At 44.4% G+C, this 26,505-nt stretch overlaps 1 protein-coding gene across 1 annotated transcript; it reads right to left on the reverse strand.

Moving 5' to 3' along the window:
* Nucleotides 1–6,615: 6,615 nt before the first annotated feature.
* On the reverse strand, nt 6,616–20,358 carry RPL5 (ribosomal protein L5). Its single transcript, XM_018570911.1, has 9 exons — nt 20,252–20,358; nt 18,714–18,783; nt 18,517–18,632; nt 15,979–16,113; nt 13,933–14,135; nt 9,904–10,092; nt 8,045–8,081; nt 7,161–7,275; nt 6,616–6,677 (listed from the first exon to the last, which is right to left on the reverse strand). The coding sequence occupies exons 1-9, from the start codon at nt 20,252–20,254 to the stop codon at nt 6,616–6,618; spliced, it is 930 nt and encodes a 309-aa protein (XP_018426413.1). The 5' UTR covers nt 20,255–20,358.
* Between the last annotated feature and the right edge of the window lie 6,147 nt (nt 20,359–26,505).

The following is a 26,505-nucleotide window of genomic DNA, read 5'->3' on the forward strand; positions in this document are numbered from 1 at the left end:
TGTCTAACCGCTAAGGTTAAAAACAGGTTTTAGATACAAGTCTTCTGCAGAATATGTGAAAGCCGCACCGCCTCGTCAAGGCACCTCTATATAGTGCGGTACTTTCCCAACACACTCACCAGCCAGCGTGCAAAAAAAACTTGTCTCACCGCTAAGGTTAAAAATAGAGTTTTAGATACACGTCTTCTGCAGAATGTGTGTGAATTACTTAGAAAGTCGTTTTGCATCGCTTTTCATCCAGTGAAACATCATCTACATTCATTCTGTGCCAAATACACAGCTGTTGTGAGAATGGCGCAAAATTGAATGTTTTTAAAGGTTACGTTTACCTTTTGGGCCATGTTTCATGTTACCCCCATATTCAGGGTTTAGCATGAGACATGGTCACATCACCATCGCCCCCATGTCACTCTTCCACTTACCTGAATTGCAGGGTTCTTCTCGTGAATGGAGAAAGTATAAGTCCCATCGGCCACTGTGGCAGAGGGACTTGTAGTTCTCAATGGAATACAAGTGAGGTGACATCACCGTCATCATTCTTACTGGCTCAATTGTAGCCATATGTATACACTTTTTTTTTTAAAGATGGACTCTCTTCTGGTCGATTGTTTTTCATATATTGTTGCCCAAAGTGAATTGGTAAATAGGACATAATTAGCAGATAAATATGGCCATTGCTACTACAGAGATAGCTACAATGTTACGTCTGATCTCTTCTTACCAAGATATATTTATTTCTTCTGATTCTCAGCGCCATCTAGTGGCCCTAATGCAGTATTTTCCCAATTCTGCCCAAATTACTTGAAGAACATTCGACCACAAGAGAAAATAGATCATGAACATTTGATTTGCCTCATTCTCACAAATACTTATTTCCACCTTTTTTATTTATGATTGCATCTCAGGGCTGCTGATAAGTGATAGGCCGAACAGGCCCGAGTTCGTTTCGAATTCGAACTTTAGAACCCCAAAAAGTTTGAACTCGAGCTCAATGCAAGTCTATGGGGGTAGAACGTTCAAAAACAATTGTCCCCTTTAAGAGGGCTTATATGCAAGTTATTGGCCATAAACGGTGTATGGGGATCCCGGTACTGCCCTGGGGGACAGGAATCAATGAAAAAAAACACTTTTCAAAAATACCGTTTTTAAAGGCGCAGTAGTTTTAACATCACTTTAAAGGAATTTTCCATTTTTGTTACCCTTTAATATGGTGCCTGGGGGTCCCCTTAACCTGCCTGTAAAGTGACAAATCTGTAGGATGTATAGAACCTGCAGCAGCAAAACTGACATTTCTAAGGGAAAAAAATGATTTTTTTTTTCGTGCAGTTCCCCCTCTCAAACAATACCAGACCCTTTGGTAGGAATGTTAGGAGGGAGGGACCAATGTTTTTTTTTTTTAAAGCGTGAGGGTCCACCTAAAAGTCATGCCAGACCCTTAAGTGTGTGGGGTTCCCCCTTAAAGTCATACTCGGCCCTTAAGTTCAGGTAGGAATTTTAAGGAGGAACACCAGGGAGGGGGAAAATCGTGGGCCCCTCCCAAGTTTCCGTGTTTCAGGTGATAATAAAATCGAGACGGTAATAGACACGGACTTAGACATTATAACATTACAGGAGGACCTGGATAAAATAGGGGAGTGGGCAACTATATGGCAGATGAGGTTTAGGGTTGGAAAATGTAAAGTAATGCACTTTGGGGTTAGAAATAGGCAAGAGGAATACATATTATTGGGTACTCTACTAGGGAAGTCAGAAATAGAAAAAGATTTGGGGGTCATAGTAGGCCACAGCAGGCAGTGCCAGGCTGCAACAAACAAAGCGAGCAGAGTATTTTCATGCATTAAAAAGGGAATGTTCTGTAAAGACAAAGCAATCATTTTGCCACTTTATAGATCGCTGGTTTGGCCTCATGTTGAGTATGTGGTTCAGTTTTGGTCACCAATCCACAGAAAAGATGTCCTTGAGCTGGAAAGAGTCAAGAGAAGGACAACGAAACCAATTAAGGGTCTGGAGGACCTAAGCTTTGAGACGAGGTTACTAAATTTAAACTTCTTCACGCTGGAAGTGAGGAGATTAAGAGGGGACATGATTTTGATGTACAAAATGTTTAGTGGCGATGGCAACAACAGCAATAATTTTTTTACTGTAAACTTCATAACAAGAACTAGAGGCCACCCCCTAAAACTGGTGGAGAAAAGATTTAACCACAAAGGGCGTAGGGGCTTCTTTTCAGTTAGAGCGGTTACATTTTGGAATTCTCTGCCACAAGCAGTGTATCAGCTGAGAGCATTGAATCATTCAAAATTCAATTAGATACCTTCCTCAGAGACTAGTATTTAAGAGTACCTGTACCCCTGTATATTAGACCACACAGGGACTCATATACACACATTCACACAAAGGTTGAACTTGATGGATCACTCTTCTTTCAACTTCAAATACTATGTAACTATATATTTTCAAAACCTCATCTGAAGTCTGAGAGCTGCTGCCCCGTCAATGATCTAACCTCACACACGGAACACTCAAAATCTGGGATAGTGTTTGAGGTTAGGCAGTTGATATTCATCTGGTGACCGCTGACCCAAGCTTAAAAGGAGAACTATGGGGTTAGGGATTTTCCCCATAGTTCTCCTTAGGGTAACGGGAGGACACAAACTAGCGTCCTCCCGTCACCCTAGGCTCAGTATACCGCGAGCTGTAGCTCGCAGTATACTGAGACGCCGCAGTATACCGCGAGCCGTAGCTCGCGGTATACTGAGATGCCGCAGTATACCGCAAGCTGCTGCTCGCGATATACTGAGATGCTGAAGCGGATCCCGACAATTGTGCTGGGATCCGCCCAGCTGTGTGACTGACATCTGGCTCTGCCTATCTAGAGGCAGAGCTAGCTGTACCCGCCCCCTTCCGCCAGACAGCGCTGGCGGATCGGAGCGAGGAATCCAGCCCCTCCCCTGTCACGGCAGAGAGCCGTGACGGGCTTGAGAGGTGAGCGAACGCCGGTATGTGTTCGCTCACCTCCCGATCTACTGAGCCGACCTGTGACAGTCTCATTGTCACAGGTCGGCTAGAACTATGAGGTGAGTGAAAAGCACTCCCCTCATAGTTCTCCTTTAAGTGGTTTTGCATGTTTTCTTTATTAAGACCGGAAGTGAAGAAATGAGAAATATTTTAGCCAGGTGAACATTATGTAGTTGTTTATTTTGCCATCTGGTGAAATTCAGACAATTTTCCCTTTTCTTGTCTTAGTTTTGTAAAAATTACACTTACAGTGCTCAGTAGCTCAAGCTGAAATACACATACACAAGGAAAAGGGTCAGAGAAAAGGTACTCATCCTTTATGTGATGGCTTTGGCTGAGGATTCAGACAAGGTCAACCAAAAATGCAGTTTGCTACTGCTGTGCAAATAGTGAAGAATCCGCAATTCATTTTGTTTATAATAAATACATGCATTAGGATTGTGTAAATCCAGGCATCTGTGACACATAATTTGTATGATCCCCAGCAGATTAATTATTTTTATTTACTAAAATACATACTAATATATATATATATATATACACACATATACACATACACTGAGTGGCCAGTAATTATGACCACCTGACGTTTGTAGGCAAATTAGCTATAATTTCACGCTGAAGTTGCCAGAGGGCCAGACCATTATAAATAGGGAAGCAGGTTGTTTACCACGACAGTAGAAGTGATTTTTTTCTGAAGATATGGGTAAACAACGCGATTTAACAGCCTTTGAACGTGGGATGATTGTTGGCGCTCGGAGCCATGGAGCGAGTATCAGCAAAACAGCAGAATTCGTTAAATGTTCAAGAGCAGCTGTTGTTAAAGTGTTTAAAGACTGGACTGTCAGCCGAAAATCTGGGTCTGAACGTGCGAATTGTGGCCGTCAGCGACTAGTCAATGTTAGGGCAGAACGGAGAGTGGCAAGACTGGTACAAGACAACAGAAGGGCAACAGTGCATCAAATTACTGCAGATCTTAATCAGGGATCCTCTCAAATGATCTCTGAACGCACTGTTCGCCGTACACTGCATCGTATGGGATATGGAAGCCGAAGGCCTGTTCGAACACCTTTGCTGTCTGCAGTTAACAAGATAAAACGTCTCCAATTCGCACAGGAACACAAGGATTGGACAGTCGAGCATTGGAAAAAAGTCATGTGGTCCGATGAATCACGTTTCCAGTTGCATCATGCAGATGGCAGAGTGAGAATTTGGCGGGAACAGCATGAAAGCATGCACCCCACATGCATGAGTACAACCCTTCAAGCTGGTGGGGGCAGTGTTATGGTTTTGGCCCTTTAATTCGTGTGGAACAACGTCTGAATAGCACAACATACCAAAGTATCGTTGCCGATCAAGTTCATCCTATCATGTTGATGGCGTATCCCAATGGAGATGGCTTCTTCCAACAAGACAATGCACCATCCCACGGTGCAATTATTGTGCAGGAGTGGTTTCAAGAACATGAGGGAGACTTTACTTTGCTTAGGTGGCCCCCCCAATCACCAGATCTCAATCCAATTGAGCATTTGTGGGACGAAGTTGAAAGAGCCATCAGGCAGCTGGTTCCACAACCATCAAATCTCACAGAACTGGGCAGTGCTATTCATCAGGCATGGTGTCAGATTCCTCGCATCACCTTTCAACAGCTCGTGGAGTCAATGCCAAGAAGAATCGCTGCAGTATTGAAGGCAAAAGGTGGCCCAACGTGTACATCTGTGTAAAAATCTGTTAAAGTTTGCCCTATTTGTTGATGAAATCTCCCATCACCATTCCTATCACACAAGCTATGTATATGCATATCAGCTAATGACTGAGCAGCTCCTGCCCTCTGCTGGTGGACAAAAGTAATGCAGTGATGTTTTGCCCATTGTGTGCTAAGAACATTAATTGTTCGGAATGCCAAGAAGACTGACGCTAAGTTACTTAGATATCAGATCGTAACACTCTCCAACTATATGTCCAGGCATTACCCAAATGCACCTCAAACCTTTTTCTCCTACACTTCAGGAGCCTTTCTCAACCATAGTGGTGCAGCACCCTGGGGTGAATTCCGACTGTCGGGTGCCTTTAAATTTGACAAATGACACTAATCAGCGGGTGGCCTCTAGGATCTCCACCATTATCCAGAAGTTCACCTTCATCCTGACCTGTTCTGCCATTCTGCCCTAGCCACGCTGTAGTGAGGATTATAAGGTAGGACTCTGATGTTAAGGGGAGACTCTTGAAGTGAAGGGGGGTGACTGATGTGAAAGTGGGGCTCTATTAGGAAGTGGGGGCTTCTGATGTGAAAGGAGGGGGACCACTTTTTTGCATGTTCTCCCCACTTTAAATCCAAACCAGAGTCCTATATAGGATAGGGGCTGGTATAGATTTTGGGGGGAAACAGTCTTTTTTTACATTTTAGACTGGAGATAGTTGAGATTTTGCATACTTTTAAAGGACGCCTTGACTGAAAAAAGGTTGACACACACCGCTCTAGAGCATGTCACAGAATTTGTTACTCTTAGACCCCATTCACACTGAGCTACATCCAAAAAAGTGCTTTTTTTCCGAGAGATTTTGAGCCGAGCGACATTGAGCTACAGTGCACATTTTGACGTGCTACATAGTGCGACTTTTCGCAGGGACTTCAAGCTGCTACATTGGGCTGTAACCAGTCTTGATGTGACATCATTCCTTCCTTCTTATATTTCTGTGCAAAAGTGACACTTCTGTAGTGCGACAGAGCTACACCATAAGGTCCCATTCACACTAAGCGACATACCTTTTGGAGTGGATACACTCCACCATAAGGTCCCATTCACACTAAGCGACATACCTTTTGGAGCAGATCCGCGCGACCGGGATAGTGCGACCTTGGATCGACGATCCAGCAACAGTAGCACAACCTTCACCGTCGGGCTGCATTAAAGAAAAAAATTGCGCAAAATCCGCCACAAAAAGCGACTTGCGACATGGGGCTGTAGATGAAGACAGCTCCATTGAAAATCATTGGCTGGCGACTTCTTGCGATATCACGCACCAAAAAATGTGCGATATCGTGCCGGAAACCGCGCAGCAATCCGCTCAGTGTGAATGGGGCCTTAAAGTCTATTGGGCCAAATCGCACAAAGAGTAGGTCATGTTCGAGCTACAAGCTTGAGCGGCGAGCTACAGGTGACCTTGAGCTGTGAGATGTGAGCCGCTCCATTGAAATGCATTGGACGAGCTACATTGAGCGATTTTGGAGATCAGTGTGAATGGGGTCTTAATCCTTGCAGGGGAAGCTACTTGGAGCTCCGTTCGCCTGAGGCAAGCATTGTTTTACTGGTAAAAGGAATCATGTGGATAGGTAGACTTTGTAGCCCAGCAGGTAGGGCTGACAACGCTGCTTCTGATTTCAGAAGAGGCACAGTATTGTCAGCCTAAACGGATAGCAAGGAGCACTCTGGATTTCTGGCAGGTCAATAGCTATTTTTCTGTAATTTTTAATAGGATAGCATCGTTTCAATAGGATAAAACATGGGGAAATGAGCAGTTATTGCACAGATGAATAAAAATGCTGCTTATAATCTGATTGGCAGCTTTGGGGTAATACAGTTCACAAGTCACACATCAGGCTGCTTCTTCAGCAAAGTCTCTGCATTCCTGGGGCAAGTGCAGCAGTTTGCAAAGTTCTGAAACAAATTGATAACTGAAGATGACAGATTTGCACAATTATTCCTCTGGTCCTGGACGTTTGATGCCGCTGTAGTTACACTATCTGGGATGGTGGCATATAGATATCCCCCCGATAAAGGAATGCCTCAGGTCTACTAGCCAATCATGGGTCATCTGAAGGTGTAACTGCAGTTGCTTCCGAGATGGAGCAACCAGAAGCAAATTGCTCTAAGACATAAGGGTGCCAAGACTTCTATTACCGTGTAGATTATACTCGGGGCTGTGGAAAGGCCAAAAAGCAAGCGCTGAGAATATGTTAACATCTCTCCCTGATGGCTATGGCCGGACGAGCATCTTAAAGTAGGATAGCCATAAAGCAATCTGCCGAAATAGTCTTGACTCAACAAAATTGAATCCACCCAGAATGTCTTGTAACCCGTGGATACATTTGGGGGTTTAAGATTCAGGATAAGACAGAACTTGCCTAATGTCTTTCTTACCACAAACACGCAAGTAAAACCCAAGAACCTGCTCCTCTTGCTGTACAGGAATCATCGCTTTCTGATCATCGAGATGTCCCAACACAAACGTCAGGCGCTTTGGAATTTTCTGGATCTTTCAGAATATTCACAAGACATCCCAAGGTGGGTGGGCTGATGAATCCCAGCATGCCTCAGTATTCAACCAGCCCCAACCTGAAAGCATTACAGGTGATCTGTCCACCGAGCTCAACAAGTTTTCTTACAGCTAGTTTTTTTTTTTTTATGCCTTGACCATCTTCAGTTAAAAGGTTTCTCTTTACATGAAAGATCTGCATTCTTTGGTTGTTTTAGAGAAAGGAGCATCCAAGAGAGCATTTCATCTGGACCATGACCATCTCAAGTCAAAAGGAAACCTACGTCTTTTTTTTATCCTGGAATAAAAAGTCTATTTTCCAGATTTAACTTCCTGTTATTGAATAAATTAATCTTATAAGAGCCACACCCTGCCCTCGTCATGCAGGTCTCGATATATCTGAACCACTGAGCTGTAATTTAAATAGAACTGCCGACGCAATTTCATCCTCTGAAGAACCCACCAGAGGAAATGGCTCACCCATACCTCCTATCCTTCCTCCCATACTTCACAGGGTTTGGAACAGAAAGCCCAAGCATCCAGACATTTATTACTCCATCCAGTCATGAAGCAGCAATAGGCACACAGATTTTTTTGGGGGGGGGATTTCATACTCATGGCCTTCTTCAAAACATGGGAGGGGAGCTGGACCTCTAAAGACAAAGATAGAGGAAGCAGGCCAGCGTGAAAGCCTATAGATTCCACCACCCGAGTTCCAAAGCAAAACAATTTGGCATGGGCTGGCCCTTTTAACCTTGCAATGCATCACCTGTCCTGCTGGAATCTCAAATCTCTTGCATGCTGTCCTGGAAGACAGAAAAAACAGCTCCAATTCATGTGAGAGCCCCCCCACAGCTAACATGACTAGGCACGTTCACCATCAGTAACCATGCAGAGCAGCCGAGTGTTACCTGGAGTCATTAACTTGACATGACCATTTGCATATTACGCAAGGAGAGAACAAGATTCCTCCAACAATGAGCTTCGATCAAGGAATCCACTACTGTTTTCTTCATATTCTGACAAATGGTGTCATAGGAAAAAGAACATTCACTTTTTTTCTTTGACATCTGGTAGATTAGAGCATGTTCAGAAGGGTAAGTAACCCTACAAATTAATATTTAATTGCGATGTGAAATCCAGTTAAGGACATGTCATCCTACAGCTCCACATGTATTCATGGACTCTTCTTCCATTGCAGTGGGTGAGCCACAAATTCTGAAGTGAGCCCAGACACCACAACATGCCCATGTTTAGGTCTGGGCTTCATGCACCATGTTTAACTTTCAAAGACTACATGTGCCACACCCTGGCTTTCTCTGACATCTCCACAGACCTTCATTTGTGCCAATGCATTTCAAATGTTGACGAAATCACTAACAATGGATGCTACTGCTGTCTGAAAGTTTGTTTCCTGTAGAATCAGCTGTCTCCTGAGCACTGGTCCTGACTTCCTGTTTAAGAGTGACTCCCTTCCCAGAGTGCTATACAGTCAACTTTGTGTGTGTGCTAGTAATGTGTGTGTCTCCACAAACACAGCAAATAAAGCTACTACCTTCCCCCACGCTAGTAGATGAACAGTTGCTAGAGTCCGAGGGGGCGGGCTTTCCGATGACCGCAATGCTGAACGGGTAGTGTGCGCTTGCGCACACCGGCTTTTATCTTACGAACATGCTACACACCCGCTGAAAATCGTATGATTCTCGTCGGGTTTTCAAACATGTTCCCAAGATAAAAGTCGTGTGACCTTACAGTAGCAGAGGTCGCACGGCTCCCACACACCTTACGATAATCGTACGATCGTGGGATTTCCCACGATTATTGCAAGGTGTGTGGGCACCTTAAAGCAATGCTTTGCTGGGCAATGTATATGTGTGTGATCTGAATTAATTATTGAAAAAAAGTCTCCATTCACATTAGGGTGACAGTGTTTGTGTTTTACAGGCATTTTATGTTTATATGCAAGAGCCAATAAGTTTTCAGTTATCCAATGAAAAGCAGTTTCAGCTGCAAAAAAACACTAAAAAAAGGGGCAAGAAAATGCACCGATCAGCATGTCTCCAATGAAGTCTATAGAGCAAAACGATAGGCGCCACAAAAGAACATGGGCCATTTTAAACTGGCATATTGTTATGCACGATTAAGCCCTTTTGCGTTAACAGCCCCCCATAGGAATACATGGGATTTTGATTTGCATGTGTTTCAACCCAGAAAAAAACATGCGGCGAAACGCCCTGGTGTGAACGGGGCCTTATACTACTATAAGTGTTCTATCCCCTAAAAGCAAGGCTTAAAATTTCAAGTCTAGACCTACTAGCCAGGCAGAAACCTTAGACATGCACACTGCTGGCTGCGTGCATTCAGCTCCACGGTATCTCCTCTTCTCCCCGCCGAAGATCTGTACTGTGCAAGCGCTCGCCTCATCCTGCTCAGCTGCTTGAGAATCTTCAGTTTTAGGCAACTTATTTTCTTTTAAATGTTTTTGCATATAACTGCTCGCTAGCAGTAGCCATATGCAAAAAAAACATGAAGGTTTCATTGTACTTTAATTCATAATGCAATGCAAATCACTAACTACACTAAAGACCCTCCAGTAGGCACTATATAGAGCACTTAAAATGACAGCACTTGTTACGTACTTGGTCAGCTGTGACACCATTCTTTATATACCGGGCAAACTGCTTCTTGTATGCCTCCTCATCTTCCTCTATTAGAAGACGCATGTAGTCCGCCACATTCTGGCCCAGGATGTGTTTGCGGTGGACTTCTGCGTTGAACTCTTTGCTCTCGCAGTCGTAGCCGGGGAAGCGTTTGGTGCTGAAATAAATTAAGCGAAAATGATATACCAATTGTCATTTAATTCTAAATCTTACAAATACAATGATTGCACTGGAAAGCTATTTTGGCACCAGGTCTGGTCTGGCTATTATAAAGTGTAAAATGTAAGCACACAAAGCTTCCTGTTCCTTCCTGTCTGAAAAAGCAATCACCAAATATAAAAAAGCAAATATATATATAAAAACATAAAAAAAGGGAGGTACAATAAAAATACTTTTGAGGCGAAAACTATAGATAAAAAGCTTTCAATTTAAAATCTCCAGATCAGGGAGAGAAAATAGTTAACCAGTCCAAGTTTTTCATGAGAACAGAATAAAGTCAATTTACACCTAGGCAGTCCATTGCATTGAAATTAAGCAGCATTACCTTACACATTAAAGTGTGTGGTGTTGAAGCCAATTTGAATGGGCTGTCCACACCAGACTGACCTGCACCATTTTTGGTTATACCGACCACAATGAACAGTAGCATGTTGCAGTGAATAAAACAAAACTGTTCCCTTAGTAAGTTAGGATGCCATGGAGAATGCATGGCACAAACGCATGCATGGTCCAGGTCCACTGGGTAACTGACATTACTGAACTGCATAGATGTTATGGGCCCTAAAACTAGAGATATCCCTGTATTGTTAAGAAAACCTGTGCTGTAAGAAAAAGGGGATACGCTAGTGCCCCTCTAGAAAATGCTACTAGTCAGTCTCTGGCTTCAATGCTTTTGGATCAGACGCATGCAGCAAGTTTGATGCGATTTACCTGTTCCAGGTCAGTGACTACATATTAAAGCCAATGGATCAGAAAGGCAGCCATGCAAACAGCCTTTTAGGAAAGAGGGAAGCAATGAAAAGCCCCATTTTTCTTAATGACCTGCTTAAAGTGAACTGTTCACACCATACAAGTACATTGAGGTGCGGCAAATCTGAAACACCTCATTACATGTCCTTGTATAGAGTTGAATCAAGCATAATTGTGACCCATGATAAAGTAGAGAACTATGAGGTGAGCGAATTTTCACTCACCTCATAGTTCTAGCCAACCTGTGACAATGAAACTGTCACAAGTCGGCTCAGAAAATCAGGAAGTGAGCGAACACATACCATCGCTTGCTCACTTCTCGATCGTGTCCCTGCAGAGAGCTGTGACCGCCAGTCACGGCTCCCTGCAGGGATTCAAGCGCTGACTAGAGGAACGGACGGGGAGGGGGCGGGAAACAGCAGGATCTGCCTCTAGATAGGCAAAGCCAGCTGTCACTCATGCAGCTGGGTGGTAATGTCACAGTGTAATGACACAGTAGTGTCGGGATCTATCCCGGCCGCCACGGTCTCAGTATACCGCAAGCTGTAGCTCACTGTATACTGAGCTTTGGGTCACGGGAGGACGCTAGTATATGTCCTCCCGTGACCCTTAGGAGAACTATGGGGAAAATACCATAGTTCTCCTTTAAAAGCAAATGGTGCAATGAGTTAACAATGTACACCAGCGTGCACAAGTTATATGGTGTATGGCACTTGATCTTGGCAGCCTTCTAAAGTAAACCATAAGGTGTTTCAAAAGGAGCCCAGAGCCACCACCAGACATTCATGGTAGAAGAGCTGGGCCTCCTGCAACGCTCGGCACCCTAAAACCATCTCTCCTCCCCGCTGGGTGCCAGCTGCTGCGTTGGAAGACAGACCGGCACCCAGCAGGAAAAGCTAGGGACAATTAAATTTCGGCTGTCATGGCAATTTGGGCATTTTGCCAAAAGTGCAATTTTCGGCTGAAATTTCTGTGCATCCCAAAAAATAAGAGCAATACTCCCAGCACATTTGAACACAAACACGGCAGATCATCAAACTACAAATGCGACAACTGTGCCACAAATGACGAGAGCAAGAATTCTAGGGCCAGCATTCACCATTACTCAAAACTGATTACAGGGTTTATGCTTTCCAAAAATATATAATGCTGGGGGGTTTTATGTAGTCTACATGTGCATTTTAACATGAACAAACCTCTGGTAGCATAACCCATGGACAGTTTTGGGTACCACTATCATTTTGTGGGTGCATGCAATTTTGAAGCTTGACATGTTCAGCCTTTAAACAGCACAAGCTCATCTTTTATATAGAATTGGGTATTATACTGCATATATGTACAGAGCAGAACTTCAGAGGGGAAAAAATCTTAACCCTTGCAGTGTGGGGGTTGCCCCCATTTCAGTGGTTAAGTGCTCAATTTTGCCTAGGTTCAAAAACTATATACCTGAACCTCAGATCCACTTGCCTGCCTCCTCCACAGCAATGGTATGGCCCCTGGCATCCTCATGTCCTATAAAGTGTATAGGTGATGACTTTGGGACCTTACACCACTGCAGCAGTGGGGGAGCAAGGTTGAAGGGACCGGTCTAAGAGCAAGTCAGCTCTGTGGATCAGGCAAGAATAACTTTTTAACCCCAGACAAAAATCAAGCACTTAAACCTTGCAGTGCTGGGTAGCCCCCTGCAAAAGGTTAATTATTTTCCTTTCCAAGCTCATTAAAAGTTTGTGACTGAAAATTTGGGTTTGATGAACCGTTCCACTAATATAGTGCAACAAAAAAATTGCAACCACCAACATTTCATTCTCAGCTTTTCAGAAAACAAATCTGGTGTTTTAATATTTAGGACCTTAACCTCCCTGGTGGTATTCCCGAGTGTGGCTCGGTGTTAATTTTCAGTAACAATAGCGGTAACCCCGAGCCACACTCTGGATTGTGCAAAAGTGTCACTTACGTTGTCCGTACGAGCTCGCGGTGTCCTCTGCTGAACGCAGCTGGCCGATTGACAGCTGGCTCTGCCTATCTAGAGGCCGAGCCAGCTGTACCCACCTCCTCCCGTCCGTTCCGCCAGCGCTGGAGGATCAGACAGGGGAGGGGGGATCCCTGCAGGGAGCCGTGACAGTCATGGCTCTCTGCAGGGACAGGATCGAAACTGTATGTGTTCGCTCACTTCCCAATCTATTGAGCCGACGTGACAGTTTCATTGTCACACGTTGGCTCGAACTATGAGGATGAGTGATTTTCACTCACCTCATAGTTCTGCTTTAACAAGCAGAGACAGGGGTACTAAGCTGGGATACACATTTTATTACTGGGAACTGCATAATTTAGGAGGTCTAGGAAAGGAAAAAAACAAACTGGAGCAAGAAAATGCTAAAACCCAGAAAAGGCAAGCATCCGATCTATAACCTGCATGAATTTTAGATTGCTTGTCGAAGAATAAGAACCTTGGGTTATTACTGCCATGTCCCTGCCGGTCACTCCCTTCAGGTTTTTACTGCTATGACCCCACTGGTCATCCAACTCACTTCTTTCTATCACCATAACTAAAACAGAAAGGGGCAGACAATTTTTGACAGTTATCACCACACAGGTGTTGGGTCTATTTGAAGCTCTTCCCTCTATCCTTCCAATAACAAATAGGACAGGACAACTGGAAGAAGAAAATTGCACACTTATAACAGTTAGTGTTCATGCAAAAGCCACATGGACCTGTACAACAGATTTGCGCATATTTTTCCTGCATTGGAGCCACAGGTGCTGTGTGCTGTCAGCTATGGAATTCAATGGTTGTACATGGGAATATGCCAGACCTGCGTAAACACGTGCATGTGTATAGGCAGACAATCCCAAACACTGTGTTCAGGGTGGGGAGCCTATAGGGATGTGCTAGCACAAATCTTCAATTTCCAGAAAGTGGAAACCTAATCATTTACGACACACAGGCAACATACATTCTGAACTTCCAGGATCAGTAGCAGAAGCTCGGAATGAAGACAGCCAGGTAGGAAAGATCTAGATAGCTCACCTGTGAGGAATGGACAGGCCTCCATCTACGGCTCCCTTGAGTGCGCCGAAGACTTTGTTTCCAGTAGTGGTCCTGGTGAGACCGGCATCCAGATAGCAGGTGAAGGCACCAGGTTGGCCATCAATGCTTTCCACATTGTACTCGTCTCCAGTCACTTCCACTTGGCCTTCATAGATTTTGTCAAGGCCAAACTTGTTCAGCAGCTAAATGAAGCCAAATAGAGAAGTCATCAACCAATTTCTGCACCAAGGACAGTACAGCTATCCAACAGCATCTGCAACACCCAACTCATTGTCTCTGCATTGTCGTCACATCTTACACAGGCAGAAAGACACCAACGTAGTTTGCATGATGGTGGATCTCATTCTACAATTAGACTTCTAGGAACCACCTCCATATTTACACAAGTTAGATCTCACCTTGCCATGAACATTTAGGGCCCATTTACAATACTAGAGTGCATTCATTTGAATGGCGCCCAACAGAAAAAAATGGTGCACATTTATGCCCATGTACCACACATCAGTAATATGCATGAGGGTACCAATCACAATAAATGGCACCACATCAACACATCATGCATTGGCATGCATTACAAAGCAATGCGAATGGGCCCTGAAAGTCACCTTCACCAAAACCCAAGCTCTCCCAGCCAGGAACTTACCTCTCTGATGGTGGTAACCTGCTCTGTTTGCATTGGGAAGGTTTCAGACCCGAGAATGTAGTTACTGCACAGGTGGAAGGGGGGGGGGGGATTTCTTTTTTTAGGTTTTAATCATAACTGAAACCTGAAAGTAGACAACCAGACTTGCCATTCCTCCACCAAGCAGCATTGACGTACCACTGAGTTTATCCAGGTACAGAAGATACCCACTACCACAGCATTGCTAGTTGCTAATAAAGTTTCCCACTCAGCCCCTGAACACAGGCACACTTCAGTGTCACTGATCAGTAACTACTGGGGGAAAATTGGGCTCAAAACAAGTTCTGCCTGCTGAGAGTAGGACAACACAGAATAAAGTGATCAAAGCTGAAGATTCTTGCAGGCATGCTTTCAGCCGGGTATACGACCAAATTCACTGCATGGGTGCTGCTGTTGGCATCCCTCCATCAGCTGATCAAAGCAGCCATTTGGAAAACTCTCAGATGAACAGAGCTAACAACCAATTACCTGCTAGCTCCATTCGGGTATTGTGAGCCAGCAGCTATACTACACAAATGCCCACAGTTGATTTGTGCCTTAACGCCAGTAAGCATTCAATTTTCTTCGTTCAGCCTGCAGGGTGAACTGAAAAAAAAAAGTACATACCTGGCTTTAGTGTCTGCTCATAGGCATTTGCTGCTCACATCCACATTGAAGACTCTAAACCCCCAAACTAAACAGAGCAGAACAAAAATGCAACCAGCTGCAGCAAAATAGTTGCCATGTATTGCTGCACTCAACTGAACAAGTATTGCAGAAGGGGCTTTGAGACGTTTGTAGATCTGGTTGAATTTCAGATGACAGCCAGAACGTTTTCAGAATTTAGTGCAACAAAGCAAAGCATTAAAATGACGACAATAGTAAATATTTTGAGAATAGCAATCATCCATTATCAAATACAACATGCAAACTGTACCAACTGGTAGAGTTCCTGCATGTAATCCTCAGTTGTACGGATCTGTTATGAGCAGTTATGAGGCTAGCACCAGTAACATTGCTTGGTTTTCTTCACCAAGATGGAGCCAAACACTAACAATCGGTGACTACTAAATGCCAACACTTTTCCAACAGCTGTTTAGTGGAAATTCCAAGTGCGGATCCCCCGCAGGTCAGAAGTAGAGGGTGCCCACTAGAAAGGTTCCATGTTTTCTATTTGAAAATAGAAGGCCACCTCAACATGCATTACAGTTCATTTGTATTTACTGTTAATACTCAAGAACCTGTCACTTCATGTCAAGGCCAACACTGGTGTGACAAGTCACTGTCAAGCATCAACAATAAACTCAGAAAGGAAACAAAGCCAAGGATTATCCAGTGTTGTCACCAAACTCCAGTATACATACCCTGCGAGCCAGCAGCAGACCAGTGCAATAGGCTGCAGCATAGTTTGTCAGCCCAACCTTCACACCGTATTTGGGAAGTTCGTGGCTATAAGCAGCAGAGACAATCATGTCACCTTCAATCCTGGCATAGGCAATCTGCAAGAGTCATTGCAAACATAAGTATTAAAAATGTGAACAGTAACCAGCAACACAACATTCATCTACAGGCAGTCCATGGGTTACAAACATCCGATTTGCATACAACTCCTACTTACAGAGGCCATTACTGTATAGCAGGGGGTGCCAGGCTGCAACCAAAGTGTACTGCGCAGCATTTCAGTCGTTGTAATGCTGCCGCGCTTGTGCCCACGAGGAGTGCCCGCCTTTTTGAGTCTGGTTCGTAGTACTTTACGTACATTACAAGGAAGTTGGCTCAGGTTAGACGTGCAGAGGAGGGGTACCTGCCTCTTGCGGGTCATGGTGGGTTTTTACTGCTGTCTGTAAGCTCATTAAGATTTAATCTCACTTCCTATCCTTGAGGCAACAGGAAGCGAGAGAAAATCTACCCCTAGGAAGGGAAATTCACTCTTGTAAGAGTGATCATGGGAAAAAGGTGTCTACACTGAAGCTTTATCACCAATCCTTGTTTCCAATTGTTACAGGGACAGAAGGTGAGGTGAAATCTTCTTAACAGGGGCACATACAGCAAAACAAACTTTACAGGGGGTTAACCATTCTCTGCTATCCAAAACAAAAAATGAGGGGCTGGAGTTGCACTTAAAAAAATGTACCTGTTCCAACTTGCATACAAATTCAACTTAACAAACCTACAGACCCGATCATTTTCATAACCCGGGGACTGCCTGTATTCCAAAAAGATTAAACATAGGATTGCAAACATTCATATTATTGGCAAACATACAATGTTAGCTTACTTGTATGTTGCAACCAGAAACCTGAATTGGAACTCCAGGAATAGATGAAAGCAGATTTATATTGGTGAAGAACCTATGCTTGGTGTATTTAAAACTTGATTGTAAGTCTTAGCATCTAAACGTTTGATATAATCCCTTGCATGGCGGCACTCACAGGGAGGACCGCACAGGGTTCTTACAAAAATAGGACTTCAAGGGTGTTCTTTCCTTTTTAATATACAGGCTGAGAATGGAGAGGTGACAAGAGAAGCAATCAGTAGCCTTTTTTTCCAGAGATACTCACCTACTAGAAGGACAAGGGACCATTGTCATTTAGTAGTGTGGGGAAGGGATAGAACCTTTTTGCTGTCCATGATTCTACACAACTGAATATGGTGCTTAGGGTTAGGACCTCAAGTTTCCTGCTGCTAAATCCTGGTGTCAAACATTCCCATCACTTATTGCCCTGGTGTGACTGGGACAAGAACAGAGGAAATCTCCCTAAGGGGGTCAACGACTACAATTGGATTTAAACCAGGCCTGGACAAACTCCCTTAGAACTAGGGGTCGGCATCATGCAATCTCAGTATGACCACAAGTGATCTCTCTAAAAAGAATAGGAGTCCATCCACAAAGATCTGTCTGTACATGAAAGATCAAATATAGGAGATTTAACACCTAACTAAAATTCCCAAAATATTTCCCCACAATAGGAAATAATTCCATGTGCTGTGCATGCAGCCTCAGGATTCCAGTCACTTGGCTGCATTTTAGGGCTCCCAAAGAATGAGCAGATGTAGTACCCGTTGGGCAAGCAGTCCTTACCAGTCCACTATGGAGCCAGTTGTCCAGACCAGGGGCTAAAACCATGGTGGTGAAAGCAAAACTGATCCATGTTTCCACCCCAAGCTATGACACCTGTGTCCCCAGAGACAACAAATCAGAGAAGGAAGCCAGTCTCTAGAGTGCATTGCCCTGGTAAGGGCACAGAGTGTGGGCACTCTGATATGTGATCTTGACTATTCCCCCCCCAAAAGGCTTTTCAGACTATTCCCCTATTCCTCAGGCAGAGTGCAGCAAATTGTGGCACAAAAACTGGTGCAGCCCCTTGCTGCAGCCTTCTCCTCAACCCAGACTTGCTGTACGAATAGCTCAGGGTTCAATCATACCCCCTTTCCAGTCACCATACCTCAAAAACCACCCTCTGCTCCATCCAGCTCAGCATGTGCCCCCGTCACTGGCTACATAAAGTTGTGTAGCTCCCAAAGGCCCAGTCACCAGAGTTCTCCAAGTCACCATGGGGACCAGGAATTGTGAAGCCCCAACTTAAAAATAGGCCGCTCTTCTGAAATGGGATTTTATGGGCACCTACAACAGTGCGCCATAGGGTGGGATGCCAAGCGCTTCACCCCTGTGGATTACATGGAGCTTTAAAAATCATATGCAATCTACAGTTCAATGATACCACAGAGGTGACCTCAGTGACTGGCACCTGTGAGGAAGGAAGCTGGAACTGGCAAGAAAGCTACATGTCCCTCATGCAGTAACTGAAATTGACAAAAGTAGGGGAATAAATCAGTGCGTCACACACACCACACCCTTTCCTTACTACCCCAGCCCGCTATACACCCCATGTACTACATACCTGGCAGATGATGTCTCTGTTGGTGATGCGCACAATCATCCTGTATTTGGGGGTGTTGTACTTGTTTTTGTCCTGGATGACCAGTCTTTTGCGGGCATAGTAGTCAGTTTTGCCCTCTGAAAAAGAAACTCCTCGTAAATTGAATGCGTCTAATAAGTGAACCCCAGAAAGCAACAAAGAGGAAGCAACCTACTCACCTCTCCTTCTGCGGAACTTAACCTGGTACCTCTTGAAATAAGCCTTGTTCTTCACAACTTTTACAAACCCCTATAAGAGAGAAGAATTGTAATCGTCAGAAAAGACGTCTCTTTAAAACAAAAACAAAAAAACAGCAATTTGTAGAACACTGGTGTATGGAAACAATGTGCTGCCTTTTGGACATGCAAGGCCCAACAGAGGTTGTCCCCTTCCACAGCTTCTATGTTTCCTGTGACTAGTTTCACTAGGACTGAAACGCGAGAATCCAACATGTGGAGTTGTCACTAGAACGGAAGTCAAGAAGGGATCTTATGAAGGGGACACCCATTCCAGTGACAACTGTCTAAAAAGAATTCTCATTTCTTGGCAGAAGATCACACGTCGGTTTGCAGACAGGAAGTGATGTAAAACCTCACTGAATGGTCATAGACACACAAGAAACCCATCAGTGATGTTAGTGTTTCCCAGCTTTAGATACAGTGTGTAAGAGATGACAACCACCATAAAAAAGTGACAGGACAACAACTGTACAAGTGACAGGAAGGGTACCCGAAATACATCATGGCAATTCTCTGATGCATCAATGTAGTGACACCTCCATCTAGCATACAATACTAGAATGTACACAAGATTAGATAGAGGGGCAGCAATACAGCATTAAATGCATAGGGACCTAAACACAGGGCTGGCTCAGAACGTGTGTGCACCAACATGGCGACCCCCGCCCCCTCCTCCCATAGGAGCAGGCACCAGATTTCATCAGGCCTCAGCAATCCTGTGTACACAGCTTTCACTGCACATCAGAGAAGCCATCAAGCCTGCTCAGTCTTCAGGCCCCTGGAGCCCAAGTGCCACATGCAGCCCCACTAGTGTTTTGAAGTGCGGCCCTCAAGACCAGCACAGTCAGTAGTGGCAGCATTGACTTGTACATGGGCCTTTAATAGCAGGCAACATTCCCCCAGTCTCCCAGCATGCCTTCCTTCTCCAACCACTCCTGTACAACAATCCAACCAATTCCTCCAGCGAGCTTTCATTCTAGGACTGTAGCATTACATAAAATACTTCTGACATGCAGGCCTTAAACATCAGGGGCCACATTTAAAGTCCCCCAGGAGCCACACTGAAAGCCCCCCACGTTGGCAATCACTGGATTAGACATTATCGATAAACAGACTTCTATAGGCTATTACAGATCACAGTGGCAGCGGGCACATCAGCAGTGACTGCCAGCAGAGAAGTGATGACACACATACGTGTACACAACACACGGGACAATATAAAATAATTCCCCGCAGACATACATAGAAGACTGGCAGAGGGGGAGCACACACGTGACCAGTCACTACTGGAGGAGAGCCGAGCAGCCGGCCGGCCCAGCACTGCAGCGGCCATTAGGCCACGCTGGAAGCCGCCGAGACTCACAACAATCTAAAGCCATCCAATCCGCACCGGGCGTCCCAGCGCCTCCTAATCGCCGTGCGCGCTGAAGGGAACACAAAGCTATTTATTGCCGGTGATATTGAGCCGGTTTACGAACCATTTTGCCGGATTTTGTCCCGTCGAGGCTAGGACCGGAGAGTCACAGCGCTCACGTAAGGGCGCTGGAGAACTGGGAAAAGGCCGTGCATACTGCGCATGCTCAGTATGTAGGCTGCCGCGCGGCCGATTGGGACATTTTCTAAAGCAAGAAGGACTGCCTGGACGAATGAGAAGTGTGTGAATCCGAGAGTGCTGCCATCAGCTGGTCGATTAGGTGTATAGGTTCCAGCCCAGTGTAGTCTATGAGCACCTTAGATTATTGGATGACAAAACATTCTAAATGATGTATATCCAGGAAATGGATTGTTTAGGGGAAGAAGATCTATCTGGAGGCCCGATCTATTGAGTCTGTCTAGTATACATGAAATATGTCCTCAGAACTCCTTATACGTTTGTGCATTTTTCCAGGCTTAGGGTTGCCATGCACATTGCAATTTGTACATAAAGTCTTTATGCAATAAACGTAAGATTTGCCAAAACTATGTAATATTCACACCTTTGCGAACTAACCAATGCAACTAGACAGACCCTTGCACTAGGCAACTTCAGCACTCCAGCTCTGGTGAAACTACAAATCCCATGATGCATCTGTCTCTGGGAGTCATGCCTGTGGCTGTGAGTCTTGCATACTCGCCGAGACGCCATCGCGTAGGTGCGGCGATCTTCTGATACCTGCCGGCCGCCATCTTGGTGATGGACGCCGGCAGAGAGAGGAGGGGACAGTCACCTGGCAGGATAAGGTATGCCACCGGGTCCCCTCCTCTCTCTCCTGTTACTGTCGGGCGTTTGGTCCATGACCGAGCGCCCGACTTTTCAGAGGGGGGTGACACCAAAATGACTGTCAGTCATTTTGGTGTCACCCCTCCAATGGTGTCACCCGGGTGTGGGCCTCACCCCCCGCACAGCCCAAAATGACTGAACACCAAAATGACTGTCAGTCATTTATTTGTCACCCCCTCTAATGGTGTCACCCAGGTGCGGGCCGTACCCCCCACACCCCTCTTGTGACACCACTGCATGCATAGTTGTTCACAGATCTATAACTAGTATACAATGTTAGATTGTTTTCCTTCAGTTTCCAGGTTGAGTGGGGAAAAAAACTAGCAAATTCCTCCATCCACTTTAAACGCTGCACCTTTTTTTTTGACGGTCAGCCCCACCAGCTGTCAAAATGCCTGAACAGTGCCTGCATCTGACTGGATGCTAGGCACTGTTCAGCCAACAATTGTCTGCCCATCTCCTTTGATGTGTATACCCAACTTTAAAATAGAACTGAATCTAAAACTTTTTTTTTTAGTTTTGGATAGAGTAAGGGAGGGTTATAACTACGAGTAAGGGAGGGTTATAACTACGAGTAAGGGAGGGTTATAACTACGAGTAAGGGAGGTTATAACTCCTGACAGCCTTTTTTTACCATCTGGGTATCATTGGGGAGATTTCCTTTCACTTCCGGTTGGTAACATTGGAGAGATTTCCCTTCACTTCCTGTCTGATAGCAACAACAGGAAGTGAGAAGAAATCCCTCCAAAGGGAGGGAAATCCCTGGTGGTTAGCAGAGTCACCAGAACCACTGTTCCGATTGGAAGATTTCCCATCTATTCCTGTTCTGGTGACTACCGGAACAAATAGAGAGGATTAATCTCCTAATGGGGACACAGACAGCAATAAAAACTAGGGCTGTGGAAATGAAAGATTAATTTCTCAATTAATCGTTAAACTTTTTGATCGATTACAATTATTTTGATTGCTAATGAAAACACTCACCTCTCTGCCGGCTTCCGGGAGTCCCGTCGGCGATCCAGTGACATCACGAACATCAATGTCACCGGACTCCTCCCCCCTTCCCCAAGTGGCTCCGTCGGCTAACGAAGGGAAGGGGGAGGAGTCCGGTGACGTCGATGTCCGTGACGTCACCGGACTCCTCCCCCCTTCGTTAGCCGACAGAGCCACTTGAGTTTGCCCAAGAAACTTTCTGCACGAGCGCCAGCCAAGGCATTGGCCTATACACATACAGCACAGCAATGAAGTAATAACATGAACTAGGATCACACTAATCCAGCACGTTATTATTCTGAGTTGCCCCACTCAAGCGGCGGCCATATTGAGTGGGGCACATGAGATTAATAACGTGCTAGATTAGTGTGATCCTAGTTCATTTTATTACTTCATTGCTGTACTGTATGTGTATAGGCCAATGTAATTGGATCTGTATGTGCGTTATAATTAATCGAAAATAATCTATTCAAAAAAATTTCGATTAATCGAATACGAAAATTTTAATAATTACTAGCCCTAATAAAAACCTAACGGGTTTGAATCCCTCTCTACTCTATCCAAGCCTAAAAAAAAGGTTTCAGCTTGAGTTGCACTTTAATCTTTGTAGCGTATGTGTGTCTGTAACGTGTTTGGTGAGTTTTAGATACAATTAAACATCTTTCATTTATAATCAGTGAACTGGCACAATATACTCTCTCACTCTCTCATTTGATTATGTGGCTCATTGATCACTTACTTTACTGAGTAACTATGATATTTTCCTTCCTCTACATCATGGCTGCTATTATGTATGAATTATAGAACGGTTTGGTTTGTTTTTGGTTGGGGCCCCGCTATTCATTTCAACCTTTTTAGGATGCAATTTGTAGGTGTCGTGCAGAGGTGGCCAACTCCGGCCCTCCAGCTGTGCTTTAACTACAAATCCCATGATGCCTTGGCCTCTGGGAGTCATGCCTGTAACTGTGGGTCTTGCAATGCCTCATGGGACTTGTAGTTCAACAGCTGGATGGCCGGAGTTGCCCACCCCTCACATAGACAGTCAAAAACACACATTACCTAATGAGCATAGTTCACACCATTGGCTTGCGTTGCAGGGCTGGAGTTTTCCATCCCTGGCCTATGCAGTAGAAGTCCATTAAAAAATGCCTCCCACTGCATCTGGTGTGACCAGGCCTTAAGAGCCCAACCTTTTCAGACTGCACCCCTGCTTTTTTGTTCCAAGTCATTTATTTCTGCCACTGAACACCATTGGGGGGATATGGTTTGATGACACTGAACACCCATGAAGAAAGGGATATTTATTGCTGACAATGCCACTGAAGATCAGTTGGGGGAGGTCTTTATTGCTGCCCCTGACACCCATGAATGGGGATATCTATTGCTAACATTGCCACTGAACGCCAGTGAAAGGGGGATTTTTTGCTGACAATGCCACTGAACGACAATTTCGGGGGTAAATTTTTTAATGATACTGTCGCTGACTCTAATGAAAGGGCGTTTATGATTACTGTAACTCACATCAATGAAGGGAGTGTTTATTATTATTGACACCAAAAAGGGGGTTTATCATTGCTGCCCTTGCTCTAAGCTGAACACCACTTCCCAGAAACCCTTGTATGGCTGTGTCTGTGTTACTTCCATTCAGGAAGCTCCAACATCAGATGCCCCTTCACCGACGTACTGTTGCACTCGCACCAGTGAAAATTTAATACCGTATATTTTGACCAGGTCGCTGTTCTGCATATGTGTTCCCAAGATGACAATATCACTCTAGTGGAGTGGGCCTTGAGGTTATCTGGTGTGTCTAGGTTCTTGGCAAGGTTTGCCTTTCCAATCATCTTGACCATTCATGATGCATTAGTCCGAGCTGACCCTGGGCACCCTTTTCTAGCCCCATCAGGTATGACAAACAGATTGCCTGCAGTTCTGAAGGATGAGGTTGTCCAAATAGGGTTGCACCCACATCCAAGGCTTGTGGGGCGTCTAAAGATTTACTCTGGAATGTTATAAGAACAATGTCATGATATAAATAAAATAGTCTACACACTTTGGGATGAAACCAAGGAAGAGGCCTCAAAACTATTCTGTCAGGAAATTTATAAAAATATGTTTGCTTGCCTATTTGCCCGAGGTCAGAGTTAGAAACACCACCTTCAATGTCATGATTCATATCAAACTCTGCTCTTCAAGAAGGAATGGCAGGTTAGAAAGCACGTTTGGTACTACCTGTAGATCCCAAGAAAGACTAATGAATCTTCTTGCTGGACGAATTCCACCACTTGCCTGGAAGAGATGATAGCACCAAGACTTTGCACTCTAATGGGTGCTGGTGTTCTAACCCCTTGCTCAGTCCCAGCTGATAAACATCTCTAGCACAGAGTTGATACCTGACAACAGAAGATCTGTTTGTCTGAAATTTGAAAAGTCTTGAACCAGTGCTAGAGATTGCAGAAGCAGCTACCAGCAGCTACCAAGGCCTGCACAGCCAACAGAATGCATGCCTACATTGTCCCTGACTATGTGTGTATCTTGTTGAGAACTTAAAAGAAAAAAAAAAAAATAGCACTAGTGGAAAGACATAGGCTAGCCTGCAATTCAACTAGCTCATCAAAGCATCCACCACATTTGCTGTTTGAAATTTGACTCTGGCTAAAAAATGTCTGCAGTTTGCATTGGCAGAAGTCACCATAAGTACCGGGTCTGGAAACTTTGTTTGTTGCAAATCTGTAAGACTACTCACTGATTCAGTGACCATTCATTGTTGTTCAGCATCTTGTGGCTCATGGCATCCACTAAGACATTTTGGACAGTTGGAATGTAAGAGGAGGTGAGATTTACCAGGTTCTCCTAGGCCTATATGGTTTACTGTTGATACTTCCCTTAACAGCAAGAAACTTCAAGTACCCCCCTGATGATGGATATACAACATTTTGTTGTCCATTTTTAGCAATTTAGGCTTTCGTCTGACCAAACCTGCAAATGCTTTGAGGGCTTGGTATGCTGCGTTCATGTCAGGGAACCAAGAAACCAGACAGAAACTTAAAGCGCAGGTTTAAAATATGGCTGCAACAAACGATTAATCGATAATGAGAATAGTTGGCATCTGACTTTTCTTCCAGTTGGTGACCTAGCCTAATTTTTCCAACATTTGTACGAAGACGTCACTATGCTGTACAAGAATGTGGGGCTGCTGTGCCACTACAAGAATATTGTTTTAAAAGTGAAACACCTGCAGGCCTCACTGGTAAAGAATTGCAATGCCTGGAAGAAGAGTTTTTGAAATGTGGAATCTGGAGATGTGGAAAGGCCAAAAGACAAGCACACAAATTGAGAAGGATGGTCTAAGATCGATAAGTGGAGATATTTTTTAAATAATGGATAAACTGACTCATGCTGATGCTTATCCGCAAGGTCCAGCAATAACATCCAGTCTGGCTTTAGCGCTTGTGGATAGACTGAAGTAATTTCATATGAAAGGTTTGTACTTTGCTCTTCCTGTTTAGTTTGCCTTCAGCTCTAATACCAGCCTCAAATCGCCTGTTTTCTTTTTCACCAAAAATTGTGGGAAATAGAAACCTTGATTTCTTGACAAGGGACTTGCTGAATAGCAGAGTTTGGACATATAGACATAAGGCTTCCAATTTTGTTCACACTGGGGAATTTATGAGGACAGGAAGAGCACTGCCAATGATGGCCCATCTGTCCTACTGACTCTTGGATGTGTTCTGCCCATAACATCTGTGTAAACATCTGTAACATGGCTCCTACACCACCAGTCTGGGGGAGAAATCCTGGGCAGGGGTTGTCTTGGATTTAGCTAAATAAACACAAATAAAATTGAGTTCCAACTTGTTTGGTAGTCCTTCCCTGGCCTATATGCTTTGGCTTATCTAAATCTGTCTCCTCCTTGCCTTTTGGCCCCTTGTTACCACAGGCAGCGAGGCTTCTTGTCATGTGATATTAACTCCGACTTATGTGTACCCCCATCACTTGAAACAGTTAATTTTGGAATATGTATCTGATGTCTGCTGTGAAACCCTTCTTGCCTTGACTAAGTGTAGCATGCTTCTAAAACAGCACCAAAGGGAACCCCTTTGCCCTCCTGAGTAGTGATGATCCAAACACACCTGAGTTCGGTTCACGTTTGAACTTTAGAACATGGAAAAGAGGTTGGAACTCAGACTTCGAACTCAATAAAAGTCTATGGGACCCATTTTGAAGGCTTATATGCAAGTTATGGCCATAAAAAGGGCATCCAGATGCGGAACCCCTTGTGAATGAGTAAGGGGTAGTTGTACCCGTACCCATTCACTAAAGGGTTAAAATAAATTGTAAATAAAAAGACCAAACTTGTGAAAAAATGCTTTTTTTAAAATAAAAACAAAAACAAAACAAAGGCTTTTGAGAAGTCCTTTATTAAAAAAAACAATCCAAAAAATGGATCCACTGACCTAATCCTAAGGTCAATCACGACGT

Source organism: Nanorana parkeri, unplaced genomic scaffold, assembly GCF_000935625.1.
Source record: "Nanorana parkeri isolate BGI_ZX_2015 unplaced genomic scaffold, ASM93562v1 scaffold1629, whole genome shotgun sequence".
NCBI classification, from domain to species: domain Eukaryota; kingdom Metazoa; phylum Chordata; class Amphibia; order Anura; family Dicroglossidae; genus Nanorana; species Nanorana parkeri.